Source organism: Oncorhynchus mykiss, chromosome 25, assembly GCF_057628025.1.
Source record: "Oncorhynchus mykiss isolate SJ-2025 chromosome 25, ASM5762802v1, whole genome shotgun sequence".
In the NCBI taxonomy this organism is placed as follows: Eukaryota; Metazoa; Chordata; class Actinopteri; order Salmoniformes; family Salmonidae; genus Oncorhynchus; species Oncorhynchus mykiss.
The window spans coordinates 832,715-856,533 of record NC_143046.1 but is presented as its reverse complement, the minus strand read 5'-3'; the positions used below and the strand labels follow the sequence as shown (position 1 = coordinate 856,533).

At 45.4% G+C, this 23,819-nt stretch overlaps 1 protein-coding gene across 2 annotated transcripts in view; it reads right to left on the bottom strand.

The window, feature by feature from the left end:
* sh3bgrl (SH3 domain binding glutamate-rich protein like) overlaps window positions 1–23,803 on the bottom strand; it is a 59,166-nt gene extending 35,363 nt beyond the window's left edge. For both annotated transcript variants that reach the window (XM_021583212.3, XM_090221151.1), the window contains exon 1: window positions 22,471–23,803. In XM_021583212.3, coding sequence (XP_021438887.1) covers window positions 22,471–22,515 — 45 coding nt within the window. In that variant the 5' untranslated portion in view covers window positions 22,516–23,803. The remainder of the gene's footprint in view (window positions 1–22,470) is intronic.
* Window positions 23,804–23,819: the final 16 nt, after the last annotated feature.

Genomic DNA, 23,819 nt, shown 5'->3' with positions numbered 1-23,819 from the left:
GTAACAGAGGGGTAAGGTCTGGGGTATTTCCTGTAACCAGACTGTAACAGAAGAGTAATGTATGTCCTGTCACCGGACTGTAACAGAAGGGTCATGTATTTCCTGTCACCAGACTGTAACAGAAGGGTAAGGTCTGGGGTATTTCCTGTCACCAGACTGTAACAGAAGGGTAATGTTTGTCCTGTCACCAGACTGTAACAGAAGGGTAAGGTCTAGGGTATTTCCTGTAACCAGACTGTAACAGAAGAGTAATGTATGTCCTGTAACCAGACTGTAACAGAAGGGTAATGTTTGTCCTGTCACCAGACTGTAACGGAAGGGTAAGGTCTAGGGTATTTCCTGTAACCAGACTGTAACAGAAGGGTAATGTATATCCTGTCACCAGACTGTAACAGAAGAGTAATGTATGTCCTGTAACCAGACTGTAACAGAAGGGTCATGTATTTCCTGTAACCAGACTGTAACAGAAGGGTAATGTATGTCCTGTAACCAGACTGTAACAGAAGGGTAAGGTCTGGGGTATTTCCTGTCACCAGACTGTAACAGAAGGGTAAGGTCTGGGGTATTTCCTGTAACCAGACTGTAACAGAAGGGTAATGTATTTCCTGTAACCAGACTGTAACAGAAGGGTAATGTATTTCCTGTCACCAGACTGTAACAGAAGGGTAAGGTCTGGGGTATTTCCTGTAACCAGACTGTAATAGAAGGGTAATGTATGTCCTGTAACCAGACTGTAACAGAAGGGTAAGGTCTGGGGTATTTCCTGTAACCAGACTGTAACAGAAGAGTAATGTATGTCCTGTCACCAGACTGTAAAAGAAGGGTAAGGTCTGGGGTATTTCCTGTAACCAGACTGTAACAGAAGAGTAATGTATGTCCTGTAACCAGACTGTAACAGAAGGGTAAGGTCTGGGGTATTTCCTGTAACCAGACAGTAACAGAAGGGTAATGTATGTCCTGTCACCAGACTGTAACAGAGGGGTAAGGTCTGGGGTATTTCCTGTAACCAGACTGTAACAGAAGAGTAATGTATGTCCTGTCACCGGACTGTAACAGAAGGGTCATGTATTTCCTGTCACCAGACTGTAACAGAAGGGTAAGGTCTGGGGTATTTCCTGTCACCAGACTGTAACAGAAGGGTAATGTTTGTCCTGTCACCAGACTGTAACAGAAGGGTAAGGTCTAGGGTATTTCCTGTAACCAGACTGTAACAGAAGAGTAATGTATGTCCTGTAACCAGACTGTAACAGAAGGGTAATGTTTGTCCTGTCACCAGACTGTAACGGAAGGGTAAGGTCTAGGGTATTTCCTGTAACCAGACTGTAACAGAAGGGTAATGTATATCCTGTCACCAGACTGTAACAGAAGAGTAATGTATGTCCTGTAACCAGACTGTAACAGAAGGGTCATGTATTTCCTGTAACCAGACTGTAACAGAAGGGTAATGTATGTCCTGTCACCAGACTGTAACAGAAGGGTAAGGTCTGGGGTATTTCCTGTCACCAGACTGTAACAGAAGGGTAAGGTCTAGGGTATTTCCTGTAACCAGACTGTAACAGAAGGGTAATGTATGTCCTGTAACCAGACTGTAACAGAAGGGTAAGGTCTGGGGTATTTCCTGTAACCAGACTGTAACAGAAGGGTAAGGTCTGGGGTATTTCCTGTAACCAGACTGTAACAGAAGGGTAATGTATTTCCTGTAACCAGACTGTAACAGAGGGGTAATGTATTTCCTGTCACCAGACTGTAACAGAAGGGTAAGGTCTGGGGTATTTCCTGTAACCAGACTGTAATAGAAGGGTAATGTATGTCCTGTCACCAGACTGTAACAGAAGGGTAAGGTCTGGGGTATTTCCTGTAACCAGACTGTAATAGAAGGGTAATGTATGTCCTGTAACCAGACTGTAACAGAAGGGTAATGTTTGTCCTGTCACCAGACTGTAACAGAAGGGTAATGTATGTCCTGTAACCAGACTGTAACAGAAGGGTAAGGTCTGGGGTATTTCCTGTAACCAGACTGTAACAGAAGGGTAATGTATTTCCTGTAACCAGACTGTAACAGAGGGGTAAGGTCTGGGGTATTTCCTGTAACCAGACAGTAACAGAAGGGTAATGTATTTCCTGTAACCAGACTGTAACAGAAGGGTAAGGTCTAGGGTATTTCCTGTAACCAGACTGTAACAGAAGGGTAAGGTCTAGGGTATTTCCTGTCACCAGACTGTAACAGAAGGGTAAGGTCTAGGGTATTTCCTGTAACCAGACTGTAACAGAAGGGTAATGTATGTCCTGTAACCAGACTGTAACAGAAGGGTAATGTATGTCCTGTAACCAAAGATCTCGGCGTTACTCTGGACCCTGATTTCTCTTTTGATGAACATATCAAGACTGTTTCAAGGACATATTTTTTCCATCTATGTAACATTGCAAAAATCTGAAGCTTTCTGTCCAAAAATGATGCAGAAAAATGAATCCATGCTTTTGTCACTTCTAGGTTAGAATACTGCAATGCTCTACTTTCCGGCTACCCGGATAAAGCACTAAACAAACTTCAGTTAGTGCAAAATACAGCTGCTAGAAACCTGACTAGAACCAAAACATTTTATCATATTGCTCCAGTGCTAGCCTTTCTACAATGGCTTCCTGTTAATTAATAACTAGGGGGCAGTATTGACTAAAGGGCAGTATTTTCATTTTTGGAAAAATAACGTTCCCATAGTAAACGGGATATTTTGCCAGGACAAGATGCTAGAATATGCATATAATTGACAGCTTATTATAGAAAACACTCTAAAGTTTCCCAAACTGTAAAAATATTGTCTGTGAGTATAACAGAACTGATATTGCAGGCAAAAGCCTGAGAAAATCCAATCCGGAAGTGACTCATCTTTTGAAAGCTCTGCGTTCCAATGCGTCCCTATTGAGCAGTGAATGGGCTATCAACCAGATTACTTTTTCTACGTATTCCCCAAGGTGTCTACAGCATTGTGACGTAGTTTTACGCATTTATGTTGAAGAATACCCGTAAGCGGCTATATTGCGCAACTGGTCACCTGATGGCTCCCAGAGTGATTCTCGCGTAAAATACAGAGGTAGCCATTATTCCAATCGGTCCTACTGATAACCAATTGTCCTGGTGGATATATTATCGAATAGATATTTGAAAAACACCTTGAGGATTGATTATAAACAACGTTTGCCATGTTTCTGTAGATATTATGGAGCTAATTTGGAATATTTTTCGGAGTTTTCGTGACTGCAATTTCCGGGCGATTTCTCAGCCAAACGTGAAGAACAAACGGAGCTATTTTGCCTACAAAAATTATATTTTTGGAAAAAAGGAACATTGGCTATCTAACTGGGAGTCTCGTGAGTGAAAACATCCGAAGCTCATCAAAGGTAAACAATTTAATTTGATTGCTTTTCTGATTTCCGTGACCAAGTTACCTGCTGCTAGCTGGACAAAATGCTATGCTAGGCTATCAATAAACTTACACAAATGCTTGTCTAGCTTTGGCTGTAAAGCATATTTTGAAAATCTGAGATGACAGGGTGATTAACAAAAGGCTAAGCTGTGTATCAATATATTTCACTTGTGATTTTCATGAATAGGAATATTTTCTAGGAATATTTATGTCCGTTGTGTTATGCTAATTAGTGTCAGTCGATGATTACACTCCCGCATGCGGGATGGGGAGTCACTAGAGGTTTTAAGGCAAGGGCTGATTTCAAGGTTTTACTGCTAAACTACAAAGCGTTACATGGGCTTGGTGAACGGAAAGGCTCTGGAGCAACAAACCACCCTTGCTGTCTCTGCCTGGCAGGTTCCCCTCTCTCCACTGGCCTCTAAGCCTATTACGGGGGTTGAGTCACTGGCTTACTAGGGCTCTTTCATACCGTCCCTAGGAGGGGTGCGTCACTTGAGTGGGTTGAGTCACTGATGTGATCTTCCAGTCCGGGTAGGCGCCCCCCTCGGGTTCGTGCCTTGGCGGAGATCTTTGTGGGCTATACTCAGCCTTGACTCAGGGCACTACGTTGGTGGTTGAAGATATCCCTCTAGTGGTGTGGGGACTTTGCTTTGGCAAAGTGGGTCGGGTTATATCCTGCCTAGTTGGCCTTGTCCGGGGGTATCGTCAGAAGGGGCCACAGTGTCTCCAGACCCCTCCTAATTCTCTCACTTTCTCTCTCTCTTCTCTCAGAGGACCTGAGCCCTCGGACCATGCTTCAGGACTACCTGGCCTGGTGACTACCTGGCCTGGCCTTGTCCCCAGTCCACCTGGTCGTGCTGCTGCCCCAGTTTCAACTGTTCTGCCTGCGGCTATGGAACCCTGACCTGTTCACCGGACGTGCTACCTGTCCCAGCAGTGCTACCTGCTGTTTTCAACTCTCTAGAGACAGCAGGAGCGGTAGAGATACTCTTAATGATCGGCTATGAAAAGCCAACTGACATTTACTCCTGAGGTGCTGACTTGCTGCACCCTCGACAACTACTGTGATTATTATTATTTGACCATGCTGGTCATTTATGAACATTTGAACATCTTGGCCATGTTCTGTTATAATCTCCACCAGTACAGCCAGAAGAAGACTGGCCACCCCTCATAGCCTGGTTCCTCTCTAGGTTTCTTCCTAGGTTTTGGCCTTTCTCGGGAGTTTTTCCTAGCCACCGTACTTCTACATCTGCGTTGCTTGCTGTTTGGGTGTTTTAGGCTGGGTTTCTGTACAGCACTTTGTGACATCGGCTGATGTAAAAAGGGCTTTATAAATACATTCATTTATTTTCTCACACATTTTCTCTGAAGAGCTGCCTTTTCTCACACATTTTCTCAACTCCTGGAGCTGTAGCCTGCCTTGACATGATCATGCTGCTGTAACAGTAGTGGGTAGAGGCAAAGGTTTCATGACTCCACAACACTCAACTCTCTCTAGCAGACTGACTCTCTTCATGACTCCTGTGATCAAGGGTTAGGGGAAGGTCGTGGGACTCACCATACTAGTTATTCAAGGATTAGAGGAAGGTCGTGGGACTCCCCATACTAGTTATTCAAGGGTTAGGGGAAGGTCGTGGGACTCACCATACTAGTTATTCAAGGGTTAGGGGAAGGTCGTGGGACTCACAGTACTAGTTATTCAAGGGTTAGGGGAAGGTCGTGGGACTCACCGTACTAGTTATTCAAGGGTTAGGGGAAGGTTGTGGGACTCACCATACTAGTTATTCAAGGGTTAGGGGAAGGTCGTGGGACTCACAGTACTAGTTATTCAAGGGTTAGGGGAAGGTCGTGGGACTCACCATACTAGTTATTCAAGGGTTAGGGGAAGGTCGTGGGACTCACAGTACTAGTTATTCAAGGGTTAGGGGAAGGTCGTGGGACTCACCATACTAGTTATTCAAGGGTTAGGGGAAGGTCGTGGGACTCACCATACTAGTTATTCAAGGGTTAGGGGAAGGTCGTGGGACTCACTATACTAGTTATTCAAGGGTTAGAGGAAGGTCGTGGGACTCACAGTACTAGTTATTCAAGGGTTAGGGGAAGGTCGTGGGACTCACCATACTAGTCATTCAAGGGTTAGGGGAAGGTCGTGGGTTCAATCCGAGTGGTGGACACTTGTTTGTTTTAACCGTATCTCTTAAAACCCATAACACACACAGAGATACACACATGGTCTCTTCTAAACACAGGACCAGTATACTGAACAGATTGTCAGACCAAATAGCAGCCTTAGAGCTGACTCAGACAAACACATAACCCCTCCCTTAACACAGACACACATTTTATTATAGGTAAATGAGGCAGTAAAGTAGTGATGTTGTGAAGGACTTTGTCCCATATTTTCACAGGCTGGTTGTCGTGGTTACCAAGATGACGTACTCTTTCTCCATAGGTTCATTATTCCATTACCAACCACACCTCTCCCCTCTCTCTCCTTCTCGCTTTCCCTTTCTCCCGCTCTATATCCCTCTCTCTCCCTCTACCTCCCTCCATCTCTTGCTTTCCCACTTCCTACCTGTCTCTCGTCCTCTTCCTCTCTCCCTCTATCTCCCTATTCCTTCCTCTCTCTCTCTTCCTATCCCTCCCTCTCTCTCTCTTCCTCTTTCTCCCTCTTCCTCTCCTTCCCGTTCACTCTCTCCCTCTTCCTATCCCTCCCACTCTCTCTGTCCCTTTTCCTCCCTCTCTCCTACCTCTCTCCTTCTCTCTCCCTATTCCTTCCTCTCTCTCTCTCTTCCTATCCCTCCCTCTCTAGCTTTTCCTCGTTCTACCTCTCTTTCTCCCTATTCCTCTTTTTCCCTTTCACTCTTACTCTCTCCCTCTTCCTATCCCTCCCTCTCTCTCTGTCCCTCTTCCTCCCTCTCCCTCTTCCTCCCTCCCCATCTCTCTCTCTTCCTCTCCATCTCTCTCTCTCTTTCCCTCTCTTTCTCCCTCTTTCCATCCCTCTCTTTCTCCCTCTTCCTTTCCCTCCCTCTCTCTCTCCCTCTTCCTCCCTCTCTCCCTTTCTCTCTCAGGTTCCTCTTCCTCTCTCTCTCTTTCTCCACTCTCTTTTCTGATCTCTCCCACTTCCTCTCCCTATCTCCCTCTTCCTCCCTCACTCTCTCCTCTCCATTTCTCCCTATTCCCCTCTCTCTCTTCCTCTCCCTCTCACTGTCCCTGTCTTTCTTCCTCTCTCTCTTTCTCTCCCTCCTCTCTCTCTCTCTCTCAGAGAGAGTGAGAGAGGGAGAGAGGGGGAAGAAATTTTAGAAATTTTCTTTTTTCTTTTACTGTTATTTTACCAGGTCAGTTGACTGAGAACACGTTCTCATTTACAGCAACGGCCTGGGGAATAGTTACAGGGGAGAGGAGGGGGATGAATGAGCATATTGTAAGCTGGGGATGATTAGGTGACCATGATAGTATGAGGGACAGCTTGGGAATTTAGCCAGGACACCGGGGTTAACACCCCTACTCTTGCGATAAGTGCCATGGGATCTTTAATAACCTCAGAGAGTCAGGACACCCGTTTAACGTCCCATCTGAAAGACGGCGCCCTACACAAAGCAATGTCCCCAATCACTGCCCTGGGGCATTGGAATATTTTTTTAGGCCAGAGGAAAGAGTGCCTCCTACTGGCCCTCCAACACCACTTCCAGCAGCATCTGGTCTCCCATCCAGGGACCAACCAGGACCAACCCTGCTTAGCTTCAGAAGCATGCACTGGATTACCAGGATGTGTACTGCGAGCATGCGCTGACCAACTGGCAAGTGTCTTCACTGACATTTTCAACCTCTCCCTGACTGAGTCTGTAATACCAACATGTTTCAAGCAGACCACAATAGTCCCTGTGCTCAAGAACAATAAGGTAACCTGCCTAAATGACTACGTAAGACGTCTGTAACCATGAAGTGCTTTGAAAGGCTGGTCATGGCTCACATCAACACCATTATCCCAGAAACCCTAGACCGACTCCAATTTGCATACCGCCCCAACAGATCTACAGATGATGCGAACTCTATTGCACTCCACACTGCCGTTTCCTACCTGGATAAAAGGAACACCTATGTAAGAATACTATTCATTGACTACAGCTCAGCATTCAACACCACCATAGTGCGCTCAAAACTCACCAATAAGCTAAGGACTTCCTGGACTTCCTGACGGGTCGCCCCCAGGTGGTAAGGGTAGGAAACAACACATCCGCCATGCTGATCCTCAACACGGGGACCCCTCAGGGGTGCGTGCTCAGTCCCCTCCTGTACTCCCTGTTCACTCATGACTGCATGGCCAGACACGACTCCAACACCATCATTAAGTTTTCCGACGACACAACAGTAGTAGGCCTGATCACCGACGACGACGAGACAGCCTATAGAGAGGAGGTCAGAGACCTGGCCGGGTGGTGCCAGAAGAACAACTTCTCCCTCAACGTAACCAAGACAAAGGAGATGATTGTGGACTACAGGAAAAGGAGGACTGAGCACGCCCCCATTCTCATCGATGTAGTGGAGCAGGTTGAGAGCTTCATGTTCCTTGGCGTCCACATCACCAACAAATTAACATGGTCCAAGCACACCAAGACAGTCGTGAAGAGGGCACGACAAAACCTATGCCCCTCAGGAGACATAACATTTTGCCATGGGTCCTCAGATCCTCAGCTGCACCATCGAGAGCCTCCTGACGGGTTGCATCGCTGCTTGGTATGGCAACTGCTAGGCCTCTGTCCTCAAGGCATTACAGAGTGTAGTACGTACGGCCCAGTACATCACTGGGGCCAAGCTTCCTGCCATCCAGGACCTCTATATCAGGCGGTGTCAGAGAAAGGTCCTAAAAATTGTCAAAGACTCCAGCCACCCCAGTCATAGACTGTTCTCTCTGCTACCGCACGGCAAGCAGTACCGGAGCGCCAAGTCTAGGACCAAGAGGTTTCTAAACAGCTTCTACCCCCCAAGCCATAAGACTCCTGAACATCTAATCAAATGGCTACCCAGACTATTCACATTTCCCCCCACCCCTTTTACGCTGCTGCTTCTCTTTGTTGTTACCTATGCATTGTCACTTTAATAACTAAACTACCGTTCAAAAGTTTGGGGTCACTTAGAAATGTCCTTGTTTTCCATGAAAACATACATGAAATGAGTTGCAAAATGAATAGGAAATATAGTCAAGACGTTGACAAGGTTATAAATAATGACTTTTAATTGAAATAATAATTGTGTCCTTCAAACTTTACATTCGTCAAAGAATCCTCCATTTGCAGAAATTACAGCCTTGTTGACCTTTGGCATTCTAGTTGTCAATTAGTTGTCAATTTGAGGTAATCTGAAGAGATTTCACCCCATGCTTCCTGAAGCACCTCCCACAAGTTGGATTGGCTTGATGGGCAATTCTTACATACCATATGGTCAAGCTGCTCCCACAACAGCTCAATAGGGTTGAGATCCGGTGACTGTGCTGGCCACTCCATTATAGACAGAATACCAGCTGACTAGTTTGGAGCAGTGCTTTGGGTCATTGTCCTGTATGAGGAAATTGTCTCCAATTAAGGACCGTCCACAGGGTATGGCATGGCGTTACAAAATGGAGTATTAGCATTTCATCTTCAAGATCCCTTTTACCCTGTACAAATCTCCCACTTTACCACCACCAAAGCACCCCCAGACCATCTCCTTTTACCCTGTACAAATCTCCCACTTTACCACCACCAAAGCACCCCCAGACCATCTCCTTTTACCCTGTACAAATCTCCCACTTTACCACCACCAAAGCACCCCCAGACCATCTCCTTTTACCCTGTACAAATCTCCCACTTTACCACCACCAAAGCACCCCCAGACCATCTCCTTTTACCCTGTACAAATCTCCCACTTTACCACCACCAAAGCACCCCCAGACCATCTCCTTTTACCCTGTACAAATCTCCCACTTTACCACCACCAAAGCACCCCCAGACCATCTCCTTTTACCCTGTACAAATCTCCCACTTTACCACCACCAAAGCACCCCCAGACCATCTCCTTTTACCCTGTACAAATCTCCCACTTTACCACCACCAAAGCACCCCCAGACCATCTCCTTTTACCCTGTACAAATCTCCCACTTTACCACCACCAAAGCACCCCCAGACCATCTCCTTTTACCCTGTACAAATCTCCCACTTTACCACCACCAAAGCACCCCCAGACCATCTCCTTTTACCCTGTACAAATCTCCCACTTTACCACCACCAAAGCACCCCCAGACCATCTCCTTTTACCCTGTACAAATCTCCCACTTTACCACCACCAAAGCACCCCCAGACCATCTCCTTTTACCCTGTACAAATCTCCCACTTTACCACCACCAAAGCACCCCCAGACCATCTCCTTTTACCCTGTACAAATCTCCCACTTTACCACCACCAAAGCACCCCCAGACCATCTCCTTTTACCCTGTACAAATCTCCCACTTTACCACCACCAAAGCACCCCCAGACCATCTCCTTTTACCCTGTACAAATCTCCCACTTTACCACCACCAAAGCACCCCCAGACCATCTCCTTTTACCCTGTACAAATCTCCCACTTTACCACCACCAAAGCACCCCCAGACCATCACATTGCCTCCACCATGCTTGACAGATGACGTCAAGGACTCCTTCGGCATCTTTTCAATTTTTTCTGCATCTCACGAATGTTCTTCTTTCTGATCCGAACACCTCAAACTTAGATTTGTCTCTCCATAACACTTTTCTCCAATCTTCCTCTGTCCAGTGTCTTTCTTTTGCCCATCTTAATCTTTTCTTTTTATTGGCCATTCTGAGATATGGTGTTTTGCGGGTACTATTTAATGAAGCTGCCAGTTGAGGACTTGTGAGGCGTCTGTTTCTCAAACTAGACAGTAATGTACTTGTCCTCTTTCTCAGTTGTGCACCAGGGCCTCCCACTCCTCTTTCTATTCTGGGTAGAGCCAGTTTGCGCTGTTCTGTGAAGGGAGTAGTACACAGCATAAGTATAGAAGTATAGAATGACGAGTTTCAGAAGAAAGTTCTTTGTTTCTGGCCATTTTGTTCCTATAATCGAACCTACAAATGCTGATGCTCCAGATACTCAACTAGTCTAAAGAAGGCCAGTTTTATTGCTTTTGCTGACTGTCTAACACTGCCAGAGTAATCTAATGAAGGAAAAGGCAGCAGGAGGATAGAAGCCTGATGAGCTAAAGGTTTGATTCAAAACGTTAGACTACAAATCCCATGAGTCTTATACAGCAATGAGTCTGTATACCTCTGATGATAAAGCTAAATGTGTGCTATTGTTTTACATGGAATAATGGTGTAGGTGTCACTATGCTCTTCAAGGGGTGATGATTCTACAGCCAAATAGTTCAGATGTATTTAACAATCAGTTGTCAATGGTTTTAGCGGCGCTGTGGGTCTCGCTGTCTTGTTTATTGAAAACAACCTATAGAACAGGTGCCTAACGGGCATAGTGGAAGGCAGGTTCATTTTCCTGAGGTGTGTCCCTGTCTGATGACATCATCGTCAGCTGTAGTAGTAGTCAGGTCTCTGGAGACAGAGGAGAGGACACACCAGAACAACACCTAAAGAGACAGATAACATCACTCCACCAGACTGCTCTCTAGCTCCTCTTGAGGTTAGAGGAGAGGGGTCAGAGTTCAGAGGTGAGAGATCAGGGGGTTGAGTGTGAGGTCCTATAGTATCTAGTGGGTTGATATTCCAGCTATAAACCCTGTTGCAACGCTGTTCTGTTGTCCTGGTGGGTTGCTGGGTCCGTTGAGTTGACAGTTTCATCTGAAGCAGCACTCCACTGGCCAACTCAACTGTCAACAAACTTTTACTTCAATCGGGCATATTTATAAACCCTCTCTCCCTCCCTCCCTTCCTCTCTCTCGCTCTCCCTCACCGTTCTCCTTCTTTCCTTTCACTCCCTTCTCTCTGCCCCTCCTCTCCCACTCTCTCCCTAAAACTTGAAGACTTGTGATCACTTCCTGTTCAGAGCCCTGGGGTAAGCTTCCTGTTCAGAGCCCTGGGGAGAGAAGACTGAACATTCACTCTTTTTCTGCTCTATTTTTTTTTTACCACCCCCCTTCTCTCTCTCTCTGCAGAATGTCATATTATCCAGTAGATTATATTATAGTCCTGGTAGGGTTAGGGCAGGTTAGGGCAGGTTGGGTTACGGTTAGGGCAGGTTGGGTTACGGTTAGGGTAGGTTAGGGTTAGGGCAGGTTAGGGTTAGGGCAGGTTGGGTTACCGTTAGGGCAGGTTAGGGCAGGTTGGGTTACGGTTAGGGCAGGTTAGGGTTAGGGCAGGTTAGGGCAGGGTAGGGTTAGGGCAGGTTAGGGTAGGTTAGGGTTACGGTTAGGGCAGGTTAGGGTTAGGGAAGGTTAGGGCAGGTTGGGTTACGGTTAGGGCAGGTTAGGTTAGGATTAGGGCAGGTTAGGGCAGGTTGGGTTAAGGCAGGTTAGGGCAGGTTGGGTTAGGGCAGGTTAGGGCAGGTTGGGTTACGGTTAGGGCAGGTTAGGGTTAGGTCATGTTAGGGTTACGGTTAGGGCAGGTTAGGGTTAGGACAGGTGAGGAATAGGGTTAGGGTAGGTTAGGGTTAGGGCGGGTTTGGGTAGGTTAGGGTTACGGTTAGGGCAGGTTAGGGTTAGGGCAGGTTAGGGTAAGGGCAGGTTAGGGTTATGGTTAGGGCAGGTTAGGGTTAGGGCAGGTTAGGGTTAGGGCAGGTTAGGGTTACGGTTAGGGCAGGTTAGGGTTAGGGCAAGTGAGGAATAGGGTTAGGGTGGGTTAGGGATAGGGCAGGTTAGGGTTAGGGCAGGTTAGGGTTAGGGCGGGTTAAAGTTAGCAGGTTAGGTTAGGGTTAGGGCAGGTTAGGGTTAGGGAAGGTTAGGGCAGGTTAGATTAGGGTTAGGGCAGGTTAGGGTTAGGGAATGTTAGGGCAGGTTAGATTAGGGTTAGGGCAGGTTAGGGTTAGGGAAGGTTATGGCAGGTTAGGTTAGGGTTAGTTACCAGGTTATCATAGATTACATAATAGTCCTGATAGGGTTAGGGTTAGTTAGGGCAGGTGAGGTTAGGGTTAGGGTTACAGCAGGTTAGGTTAGGGTTAGGGCAGGTTAGGGTTAGGGAAGGTTAGGGCAGGTTGGGGTTAGGGTTAGGACAGGTTAGTGTTAGGGCAGATTAGGGAAAGTTAGGGTTAAGGTTAGGGTTAGGGCAGGTTTGGGTTAGGGCAGGTTGGAGTTAGGGTTAGTTACCAGGGTATTATAGATGACATGATACTCCTGATAGGATTAGGGTTAGGCCAGTCAGCCAGCCAGTCAGCCAGCCAGTCAGCCGGTCAGTCAGCCAGCCAGTCAGCCGGTCATCCAGCCAGCCGGTCAGCCTGCCAGTCAGCCAGCCAGTCAGTTAGTCAGTCAGCCAGCCAGCCGGTCAGTCAGCCAGTCAGTCAGCCAGCCAGCCGGTCAGCCAGCTGGCCAGCCTGCCAGTCAGCCAGCCAGTCAGTTAGTCAGTCAGTCAGTCAGCCAGCCAGCCGGTCAGTCAGCCAGCAAGCCGGTCAGTCAGCCAGCCAGATGGCCAGTCAGCCAGCCAGTCAGTCAGCCAGCCAGCCGGTCAGTCAGCCAGCCGGTCAGTCAGCCAGCCAGCCAGACAGCCAGCCAGCCAGCCAGCCATTCAGTCAGCCAGCCAGCCTGCCAGTCAGCCAGCCAGCCGGTCAGCCAGTCAGTCAGCCAGCCAGTCAGCCTGCCAGTCAGTCAGTCAGTCAGCCAGCCAGCCGGTCAGTCAGCCAGCAAGCCGGTCAGTCAGCCAGCCAGATGGCCAGTCAGCCAGCCAGCCGGTCAGCCAATCAGCCAGCCAGTCAGCCAGCCAGCCGTTCAGTCAGCCACCCAGTCAGCCGGTCAGCCAGCCAGTCAGTCAGCCAGCCAGCCGGTCAGTCAGCCAGCCAGTCAGCCAGCCAGCCAGTCAGTCAGCCTGCCAGCCAGTCAGCCGGTCAGTCAGACAGCCAGCCAGTCAGCCATAGTGGATGCTGGCTAAGTAATATCAAGGCAAGTGAAAATAAACTAAACGCAAGGACAGACAACCCAGCTCATAAAGTTATACAACAATCTCAAAAGGCTAGTCATACTTGATCCAGGAGGGGATTGATTGTCTCTGCTGTAAACAAGGGAGCTTGATCCCGGAGGATTGATTGTCTCTGCTGTAAACAAGAGAACTTGATCCCGGAGGGGATTGATTGTCTCTGCTGTAAACAAGGGAGCTTGATCCCGGAGGGGATTGATTGTCTCTGCTGTAAACAAGGGAGCTTGATCCCGGAGGGGATTGATTGTCTCTGCTGTAAACAAGGGAGCTTGATCCCGGAGGGGATTGATTGTCTCTGCTGTAAACAAGGGAGCTTGATCCCGGAGGGGATTGATTGTCTCTGCTGTAAACAAGGGAGCTTGATCCCGGAGGGGATTGATTGTCTCTGCTGTAAACAAGAGAACTTGATCCCGGAGGGGATTGATTGTCTCTGCTGTAAACAAGGGAACTTGATCCCGGAGGGGATTGATTGTCTCTGCTGTAAACAAGGGAACTTGATCCCAGAGGGGATTGATTGTCTCTGCTGTAAACAAGGGAACTTGATCCCGGAGGGCATTGATTGTCTTTGCTGTAAACAAGGGAACTTGATCCTGGAGGGCATTAATTGTCTCTGCTGTAAACAAGGGAACTTGATTGGCGCCCCCCCTCGGGTTGTGCCGTGGCGGAGATCTTTGTGGGCTATACTCGGCCTTATATCCTTCCTGTTTGGCCCTGTCCGGGGGTATCATCGGATGGAGCCACAGTGTCTCCTGACGCCTCCTGTCTCAGCCTCCAGTATTTATGCTGGAGTAGTTTATGTGTCGGGGGCTAGGGTCAGTTTGTTATATCTGGAGTACTTCTCCTGTCCTATCCGGTGTCCTGGGTGAATTTAAGTATGCTCTCTCTAATTCTCTCTTTCTCTCTTTCTTTCTCTCTCTCGGAGGACCTGTGCCCTAGGACCATGCCTCAGGACTACCTGGCATGATGACTCCTTGCTGTCCCCAGTCCATCTGGCCGTGCTGCTGCTCCAGTTTCAACTGTTCTGCCTGTGATTATTATTATTTGACCATGCTGGTCATTTATGAACATTTGAACATCTTGGCCATGTTCTGTTATAATCTCCACCCGGCACAGCCAGAGGAGGACTGGCCCACCCCTCATAGCCTGGTTCCTCTCTAGGTTTCTTCCTAGGTTTTGTTCTTGCTAGGGAGTTTTTCCTAGCCACCGTGCTTCTACACCTGCATTGCTTGCTGTTTGGGGTTTTAGGCTGGGTTTCTGTACAGCACTTTGAGATATCAGCTGATGTACGAAGGGCTATATAAATAGATTTGATTTTGATTTGATATTGAAAGCTAGCCACCTATAGCTAGCAAGTTAGCAAACCAAAAGCTGGAGAAAATGTATTTGGCACATTAAATAGTTAACTTATAGTTATAGAATATTTAGCTGGAAAACATTAGTAGTACATTTCAAGTGTAACTTGATAACCTCTCTTGTGCTGCTCAACAGTAGATCTTCTGTTTGCTCCATGTGCTCTTTTTAAATAAACTTACCATGTGACTGGATCAATTATATTTTTGTGAGTAAATCATCATATCGGCTGTATTTCAAAATACCCCAGTACACAGTATTTACGGTATACTGCCCAAGCCTAGTCCGTCAGGCAGTCAGTCAGCCGGTCAGCTAAACAGTCAGTCAGCCAGTCAGCCGGTCAGCTAAACAGTCAGTCAGTCAGCCAGTCAGCCAGTCAGCTAAACAGTAGAAAGGGGGGGGGGTGGTCTTCCCCAACTAGATGGGAGGAAGGAGAGATAAGAGTGGACAGAGGAGAAGAGAGGAGTGCATTTTTTATTTAGCCTTTATTTAACAAGGCAAGTCAGTTAAGAACAAATTCTTATTTACAATGACGGCCTACCGGGGAACAGTGGGTTAACTGCCATGTTCAGGGGCAGAACGGCAGATTTTTACCTTGCCACCTCAGGGATTCGATCCAGGATCCTTTCGGTTACTGGCCCAACGCTCTAACCACTAGGCTACCTGCTCAGTGAAGTGGAGAGATGAGAAGACCAGAAGAGTGGAGGAGAGGAGAGGTGTGGAGGGAGGAGAGGAGATAGGAGAAGAGTGGAGGGTGAGAGGAGTGGAGCAGCGGAGAGGAGTGGAGGGAGAGGAGTGGAGGGAGGGGAAGAGATAGGAGAGGAGTGGAGAAAGGAGGGAGAAGAGGAGTGGAGGGAGGAGAATTATGCAGAGGAGTGGAGGGAGATGTGTGGAGAGGACTGGAGAGGAGTGGAGGGAGTAGAGGTGTGGAGAGGAGTGGAGAGGACTAGAGTGGAGGGTGTGGAGAGGTGTGGAGAGAGGAGAGGAGTGGAGGAGAGGTGTGGAGGGAGTGAAGGGGGGAGGTGTGGAGATAGGAGAAGAGTGGAGGGAGGCAAGAGAAGTGGAGCAGCGGAGAGGAGAGGAGTGGAGGAAGGGGAAGAGAGAGGAGAAGAGGAGTGGAGGAGAGGTGTGGAAGGAGGGTTAGAGATAGGAGAGGAGTGGAGAAAGGAGGGAAAAGAGGAGTGGAGGGAGGAGAATTGTGCAGAGGAGTGGAGGGAGATGTGTGGAGAAGACTGGAGAGGAGTGGAGGGAGTAGAGGTGTGTAGGGACTGAAGGGGGAGAGGTGTGGAGAGGACTAGAGTGGAGGGAGTAGAGGTGTGGAGAGGAGTGGAGAGGTGTGGAGAGAGGAGTGGAGGGAGGGAGAGAGGGAGGGAGGGAGGGAGGGAGGGAGGGAGGGAGGGAGGGAGGGAGGGAGGGGAGGGGAGGAGTGGAGGGAGGTGAGGTATGGAGTGGAGGAGAGTAGTGGAGGAAGGTGAGATGTGGAGTGGAGAGAGGGAGGAAGGAGATAGGGGAGGTGTGTGGACTGTATACATTACAGAAAAGAGTGCAAACATCTAATGTGGGTCTCTAATCTATTCAGTCCATTAGTCTTATAACTCCATAATGTAACTGTGAGCACCCCCCCCCCCCCCCCCTCTCTCTCAGTATTATACCAGTCAGTTATAGAAAGAGGAACTGTACTAGAGGAAGTAACTCTAAATAATGGAGTCAGTCTGTTCTCTGTTCCCTCGCTCTCTTTCTCAGTCGCTCTGTTCTCTCTCGCTCTCAAATTAATTCAATTAAATTCAAAGGGCTTTATTGGCATAGGAAACATTGTCAAAGCAAGTGAAGAAGATAATATATATTTTTTAAATAAACAAAAAATAACAGTAAAGATTACACTCACAAAAGTTCCAAAGGAATAGAGCCATTTCAAATGTTGTATTATGGCTATATACAGTGTTGTAACAATGTGCAAATAGTTAAAGTACAAAAGGGGAAATAAATCAACATAAAAAATATATGGGTTGTATTTACAATAGTGTTCTCTCTCTCTCTACTCTTGCCAGATAGTTCTCATGGTGGGTTCCTGCATGCTGCAGTGACTCTATGTCAGTTCCTCTCAGGCTCTCCTCCTCTCTTCAGTCAGTCAGCAGTATAGGGACACTCTGTTAACAACACTGCTTTGAGACTCAGCTAACACTAAACTGACGCAACAAACACTCCACTGACACTCTGCTGACACTCTACTGACACTCTACTAAAACTCTACTTACTGACACTCTACTAAAACTCTACTTACTGACACTCTACTGACACTCTACTAAAACTCTACTTACTGACACTCTACTGACACTCTACCGACAGTCTACTGACACTCTGCTGACACTCTACTGACATTCTACTAAAACTCTACTTACTGACACTCTACTGACACTCTACTGACATTCTACTAAAACTCTACTTACTGACACTCTGCTGACACTCTACTGACATTCTACTAAAACTCTACTTACTGACACTCTACTGACACTCTACTAAAACTCTACTTACTGACACTCTACTGACACTCTACTAAAACTCTACTTACTGACACTCTACTGACACTCTACCGACAGTCTACTGACACTCTGCTGACACTCTGCTGACACTCTACTGACACTCTGCTGACACTAAACTGACACTCTCCTGGCACTCTGCTGACACTCTGCTGACACTCTACTGACACTCTACTAACACTATTAAAACTCTACTAACACTCTACTGACTCTACTGATACCATTAAAACTCTACTGACACTACTGACACTCTGCTGATACTGCTGACACTACTAAAACTCAACTAAAACTCTACTGACACTCTACTGATACTCTGCTGACACTACTAAAACTCAACTGACACTAACATTCTAATGACACTCTGCTGACACTCTACTAACATTCTACTGACACTCTGCTGACACTCTACTAACATTCTACTGACACTCTACTGACACTCTACTGACATTCTACTGACACTCTACTGACATTCTACTGACATTCTACTAAAACTCTACTGACACTGCTGACACTCAACTAAAACTCAACTGACACTCTCCTAAAACTCTACTGACACTATACTAAAACTCAACTAAAACTCTACTGACACTACTGACACTGCTGACACTCTGCTGACAGTCTACTAACACTCTACTGACACTACTGACACTGCTGACACTCAACTAAAACTCAACTGACACTCTACAAAAACTCTACTGACACTCTACTAAACCTCAACTAAAACTCTACTGACACTATACTAAAACTAAACAAAAACTCTACTGACACTCAACAAAAACTGTACTGACACTACTAAAACTCAACTAAAACTCTATTGACATATGTATAGCCTACATATAGCCTACATATAACTGTCTGGTATGGCCTACATATAACTGTCTGGTATAGCCTACATATAGCCTACATATAACTGTCTGGTATAGCCTACATATAGCCTACATATAACTGTCTGGTATAGCCTACATATAGCCTACATATAACTGTCTGGTATGGCCTACATATAACTGTCTGGTATGGCCAATATGTAACTGTCTGGTATGGCCTATATATAACTGTCTGGAATAGCCTACATATAGCCTACATATAACTGTCTGGAATAGCCTACATATAGCCTACATATAACTGTCTGGAATAGCCTACATATAGCCTACATATAACTGTCTGGTATGTTCTACACATAGCCTAAATATAACTGTCTGGTATGGCCAATATGTAACTGTCTGGTATGGCCTATATATAACTGTCTGGTATGGCCTACATATAGCCTACATATAACTGTCTGGTATAGCCTACATATAGCCTACATATAACTGTCTGGTATAGCCTACATATAGCCTACATATAACTGTCTGGTATGTCCTACATATAGCCTAAATATAACTGTCTGGTATGGCCTACATATAGCCTACATATAACTGTCTGGTATATCCTACATTTAACTGTCTGGTATGGCCTACATATAACTGTCGGGTATGGCCTACATATAACTGTCTGGTATAGCCTACATATAACTGTCTGGTATAGCCTACATATTGCCTACATATAACTGTCTGGTATAGCCTACATATAGCCTACATATAACTATCTGGTATGGCCTACATATAACTGTCGGGTATGGCCTACATAAAAACTGTCTGGTATAGCCTACATATAACTGTCTGGTATAGCCTACATATAGCCTACATATAACTGTCTGGTATAGCCTACATAAAAACTGTCTGGTATAGCCTACATATAACTGTCTGGTATAGCCTACATATAGCCTATATATAACTGTCTGGTATGGCCTACATATAGCCTACATATAACTGTCTGGTATAGCCTACATATAGCCTACATATAACTGTCTGGTATAGCCTACATATAGCCTACATATAACTGTCTGGTATGTCCTACATATAGCCTAAATATAACTGTCTGGTATGGCCTACATATAGCCTACATATAACTGTCTGGTATATCCTACATTTAACTGTCTGGTATGGCCTACATATAACTGTCTGGTATGGCCTACATATAACTGTCTGGTATAGCCTACATATAACTGTCTGGTATAGCCTACATATTGCCTACATATAACTGTCTGGTATAGCCTACATATAGCCTACATATAACTATCTGGTATGGCCTACATATAACTGTCGGGTATGGCCTACATAAAAACTGTCTGGTATAGCCTACATATAACTGTCTGGTATAGCCTACATATAGCCTACATATAACTGTCTGGTATAGCCTATATATAACTGTCTGGTATGGCCTACATATAGCCTACATATAACTGTCTGGTATAGCCTACATATAGCCTACATATAACTGTCTGGTATAGCCTACATATAGCCTACATATAACTGTCTGGTATAGCCTACATATAGCCTACATATAACTGTCTGGTATAGCCTACATATAGCCTACATATAACTGTCTGGTATGGTCTACATATAACTGTCGGGTATGGCCTACATATAGCCTACATATAACTGTCTGGTATAGCCTACATATAACTGTCAGGTATAGCCTACATTTAGCCTACATATAGCCTACATATAACTGTCTGGTATAGCCTACATATAGCCTACATATAACTGTCTGGTATGGTCTACGTATAACTGTCTGGTATAGCCTACATATAAATGCCTGGTATAGCCTACATATAGCCTACATATAACTGTCTGGTATAGCCTATATATAACTGTCTGGTATAGCCTACATATAGCCTACATATAACTGTCAGGTATAGCCTACATATAGCCTACATATAACTGTCTGGTATGGTCTACGTATAACTGTCTGGTATAGCCTACATATAGCCTACATATAACTGTCAGGTATAGCCTACATATAGCCTACATATAACTGTCTGGTATGGTCTACGTATAACTGTCTGGTATAGCCTACATATAGCCTACATATAACTGTCTGGTATAGCCTACATATAGCCTACATATAACTGTCTGGTATAGCCTACATATAGCCTACATATAGCCTACATATAACTGTCTGGTATAGCCTACATATAACTGTCTGGTATGGCCTACATATAGCCTACATATAAGTGTCTGGTATGGCCTACATATAGCCTACATATAACTGTCTGGTATAGCCTACATATAGCCTACATATAGCCTACATATAACTGTCTGGTATAGCCTACATATAACTGACTGGTATGGCCTACATATAGCCTACATATAAGTGTCTGGTATGGCCTACATATAGCCTACATATAGCCTACATATAAATGTCTGGTATAGCCTACATATAGCCTACATATAAGTGTCTGGTATAGCCTACATAAAAACTGTCTGGTATGGCCTACATATAGCCTACATATAACTGTCTGGTATGGTCTACATATAACTGTCTGGTATAGCCTACATAAAAACTGTCTGGTATAGCCTACATAAAAACTGTCTGGTATAGCCTACATATAACTGTCTGGTATAGCCTACATATAGCCTACATATAGCCTACATATAACTGTCTGGTATGGTCTACATATAACTGTCTGGTGTAGACTACATATAGCCTACATATAACTTTCTGGTATGGTCTACATATAAATGTCTGGTATAGCCTACATATAACTGTCTGGTATAGCCTACATAAAAACTGTCTGGTATAGCCTACATATAACTGTCTGGTATGGCCTACAAATAACTGTCTGGTATGGCCTACATATAACTGTCTGGTATAGCCTACATAAAAACTGTCTGGTATAGCCTACATATAGCCTACATATAACTCTCTATGGTATAGCCTACATATAGCCTACATATAGCCTACATATAACTGTCTGGTATAGCCTACATATAACTGTCTGGTATAGCCTACATAAAAACTGTCTGGTATAGCCTACATATAGCCTACATATAACTCTCTATGGTATAGCCTACATATAGCCTACATATAGCCTACATATAACTGTCTGGTATAGCCTACATATAACTGTCTGGTATAGCCTACATATAACTGTCTGGTATAGCCTACATATAACTGTCTGGTATAGCCTACATATAACTGTCTGGTATAGCCTACATATAGCCTCCATATAACTGCCTGGTATAGCCTACATATAGCCTACATATAACTGTCTGGTATGGCCTACATTTAACTGTCTGGTATGGCCTACAAATAACTGTCTGCTATAGCCTACATATAGCCTACATATAGCCTACATACAGCCTGTTCTGGTATAGCCTACATAAAAACTGTCTGGTATAGCCTACATATAACTGTCTGGTATAGCCTACATATAACTGTCTTGTATAGCCTACATATAACTGTCTGGTATAGCCTACATATAACTGTCTGGTATGGCCTACATAAATCCTACATATAGCCTACATATAGCCTACATATAAAACTGTCTGCTATGGTCTACATGTAACTTTCTGGTATGGCCTACAAATAACAGTCTGCTATAGCCTACATATAGCCTACATATAGCCTACATACAGCCTGTTCTGGTATAGCCTACATAAAAACTGTCTGGTATAGCCTACATATAACTGTCTGGTATAGCCTACATATAACTTTCTGGTATGGCCTACATATAACTGTCTGGTATAGCCTACATATAACTGTCTGGTATGGCCTACATATATCCTACATATAGCCTACATATAACTGTCTGGTATGGCCTACATATATCCTACATATAGCCTACATATAACTTTCTGGTATGGCCTACATATAACTGTCTGGTATGGCCTACACTCTTCTACTGTACTGGCTGCTATTGGCTAAAACACATTTGAATGGAGTCATGTCTCCAGCTCTCCAGTGTGTCAGTTCAAACTGGGTGGGTGACCAACTGAGGCTCGTCAGAGAATATTGTCTTATTGCTGATTAGAAATACACACTGTATCTGCACATCGTTATTATATACAGTAGCTCTGCCTGGTAAAGAAACAGCCCAGCTAGGAGCTACAGCTGTGGCAGCCTACCTTCTCTATACCAGACCCCCGACATGTAGTAAACCATCATCACCAGAACCCCCGACCCCTGCAAATCGTATGAAAAGTGTAAAAGTCGTTCAGTTCTTACCGAGGTGGAACCGGAAGAGGTTGCTATATAGACCTTGATCACCATGTTAGAGTGCGTTGTCGCCGAGGCTCCAGTCAGGCAGATTGATGCTTTGCTCTGCTCTGTTCCAATAGTAATAATGTGAGTTTCACAGCGATGACTCACAAAACAACTTCCTCCAGTCCTGGTCTGAACGATCCGCCCCTCTTCTCTTTCTATTATTTCACACCGTCCGTTTCTCGTTGAATCATGTCACCGTGACTTGATCAGTGGCAAAAATTCGGCCAACAGCCTAAATGCCTGGACGTAAAGAGTCAGGAAGGAACTGTAACTTTCAAGAATAAATATAACCTTCTAGTTCTAGTCTGTCCAGTCAATGTTATGTCTATTTTCACCTTCTGATTGAATTCCCTCATTAGCTCCACTTTGTGTCTGAATGCAACAATGTATCGAGAAGTAGCATCCATTAGAATGACGTCATAATCGAACCCAGTTACAGTTGGTTACAATGTCGCACCAGGTTGCGGTTAAAGGGCGTCTCAGAGCGCCCCCCAGTGGCATACATGAAACACTGCATCCCCACTACAATACCGGTACATCCGGCCTTTTGGGGGATTTTAGTCCAGTAAATTAATGGCTATGAATTACAATAGCTAATAGAAGTACTAGTTGGTCACATTTGAAGGTGATCATTCATATTCCGCCCTTTCTATCTCTATTCGGTGTGTCTGACTAGATAAGAGAGGAAGACTGAGGATGTTTTGGTGAGGTGTGCCGTCTGTCCTCGGCCGCCAGGGGTGCAGGGAGAACTGCTCATTCATTCACACTGGGCTTTGTAGCTGAAGCCACCTACAGGCGCCCGGACGATGCGACGTAAACGTTCCCTCTCCTCAGATTCATTTAGAAAAGCCGACAAACAAAAATGTGTCGAGCAAGAAGGGCGCCATGTTGGCCACAAGCACGAAGCCAAATGTTGATGTATTTTTCGTCTTATTTTGGGCAGAAGTTAAAATTGTGTAGTAGATGGTGACTTGCCTAGGTAAATAAAGGTTAAATAAAAATAAAATATATTTAAAAGACAGTCGTTCTATGATGCTTGGAATAGAGGGAGATTATTTTCTTTGAGTTCCATTGAAATAAGACATAAATTAAACACAACCTCTATCAAATCATGTTCTCTGTTCGCAGGGGCACGTACTAATCATGCGCTCTCTATTATTTCATGGAGATGTTCTTGATTTTAGCAAGGCTTTTCTTCCCTCGCTTTGCTAGAAGCACTTCGCGCGTAAAGAACATCACCGGTTCCCAAATTCTCCGTGTTCTGCAGCTGCGAATAGCGCTCCGTAATTGGCGGAGAGCACATCAATCCT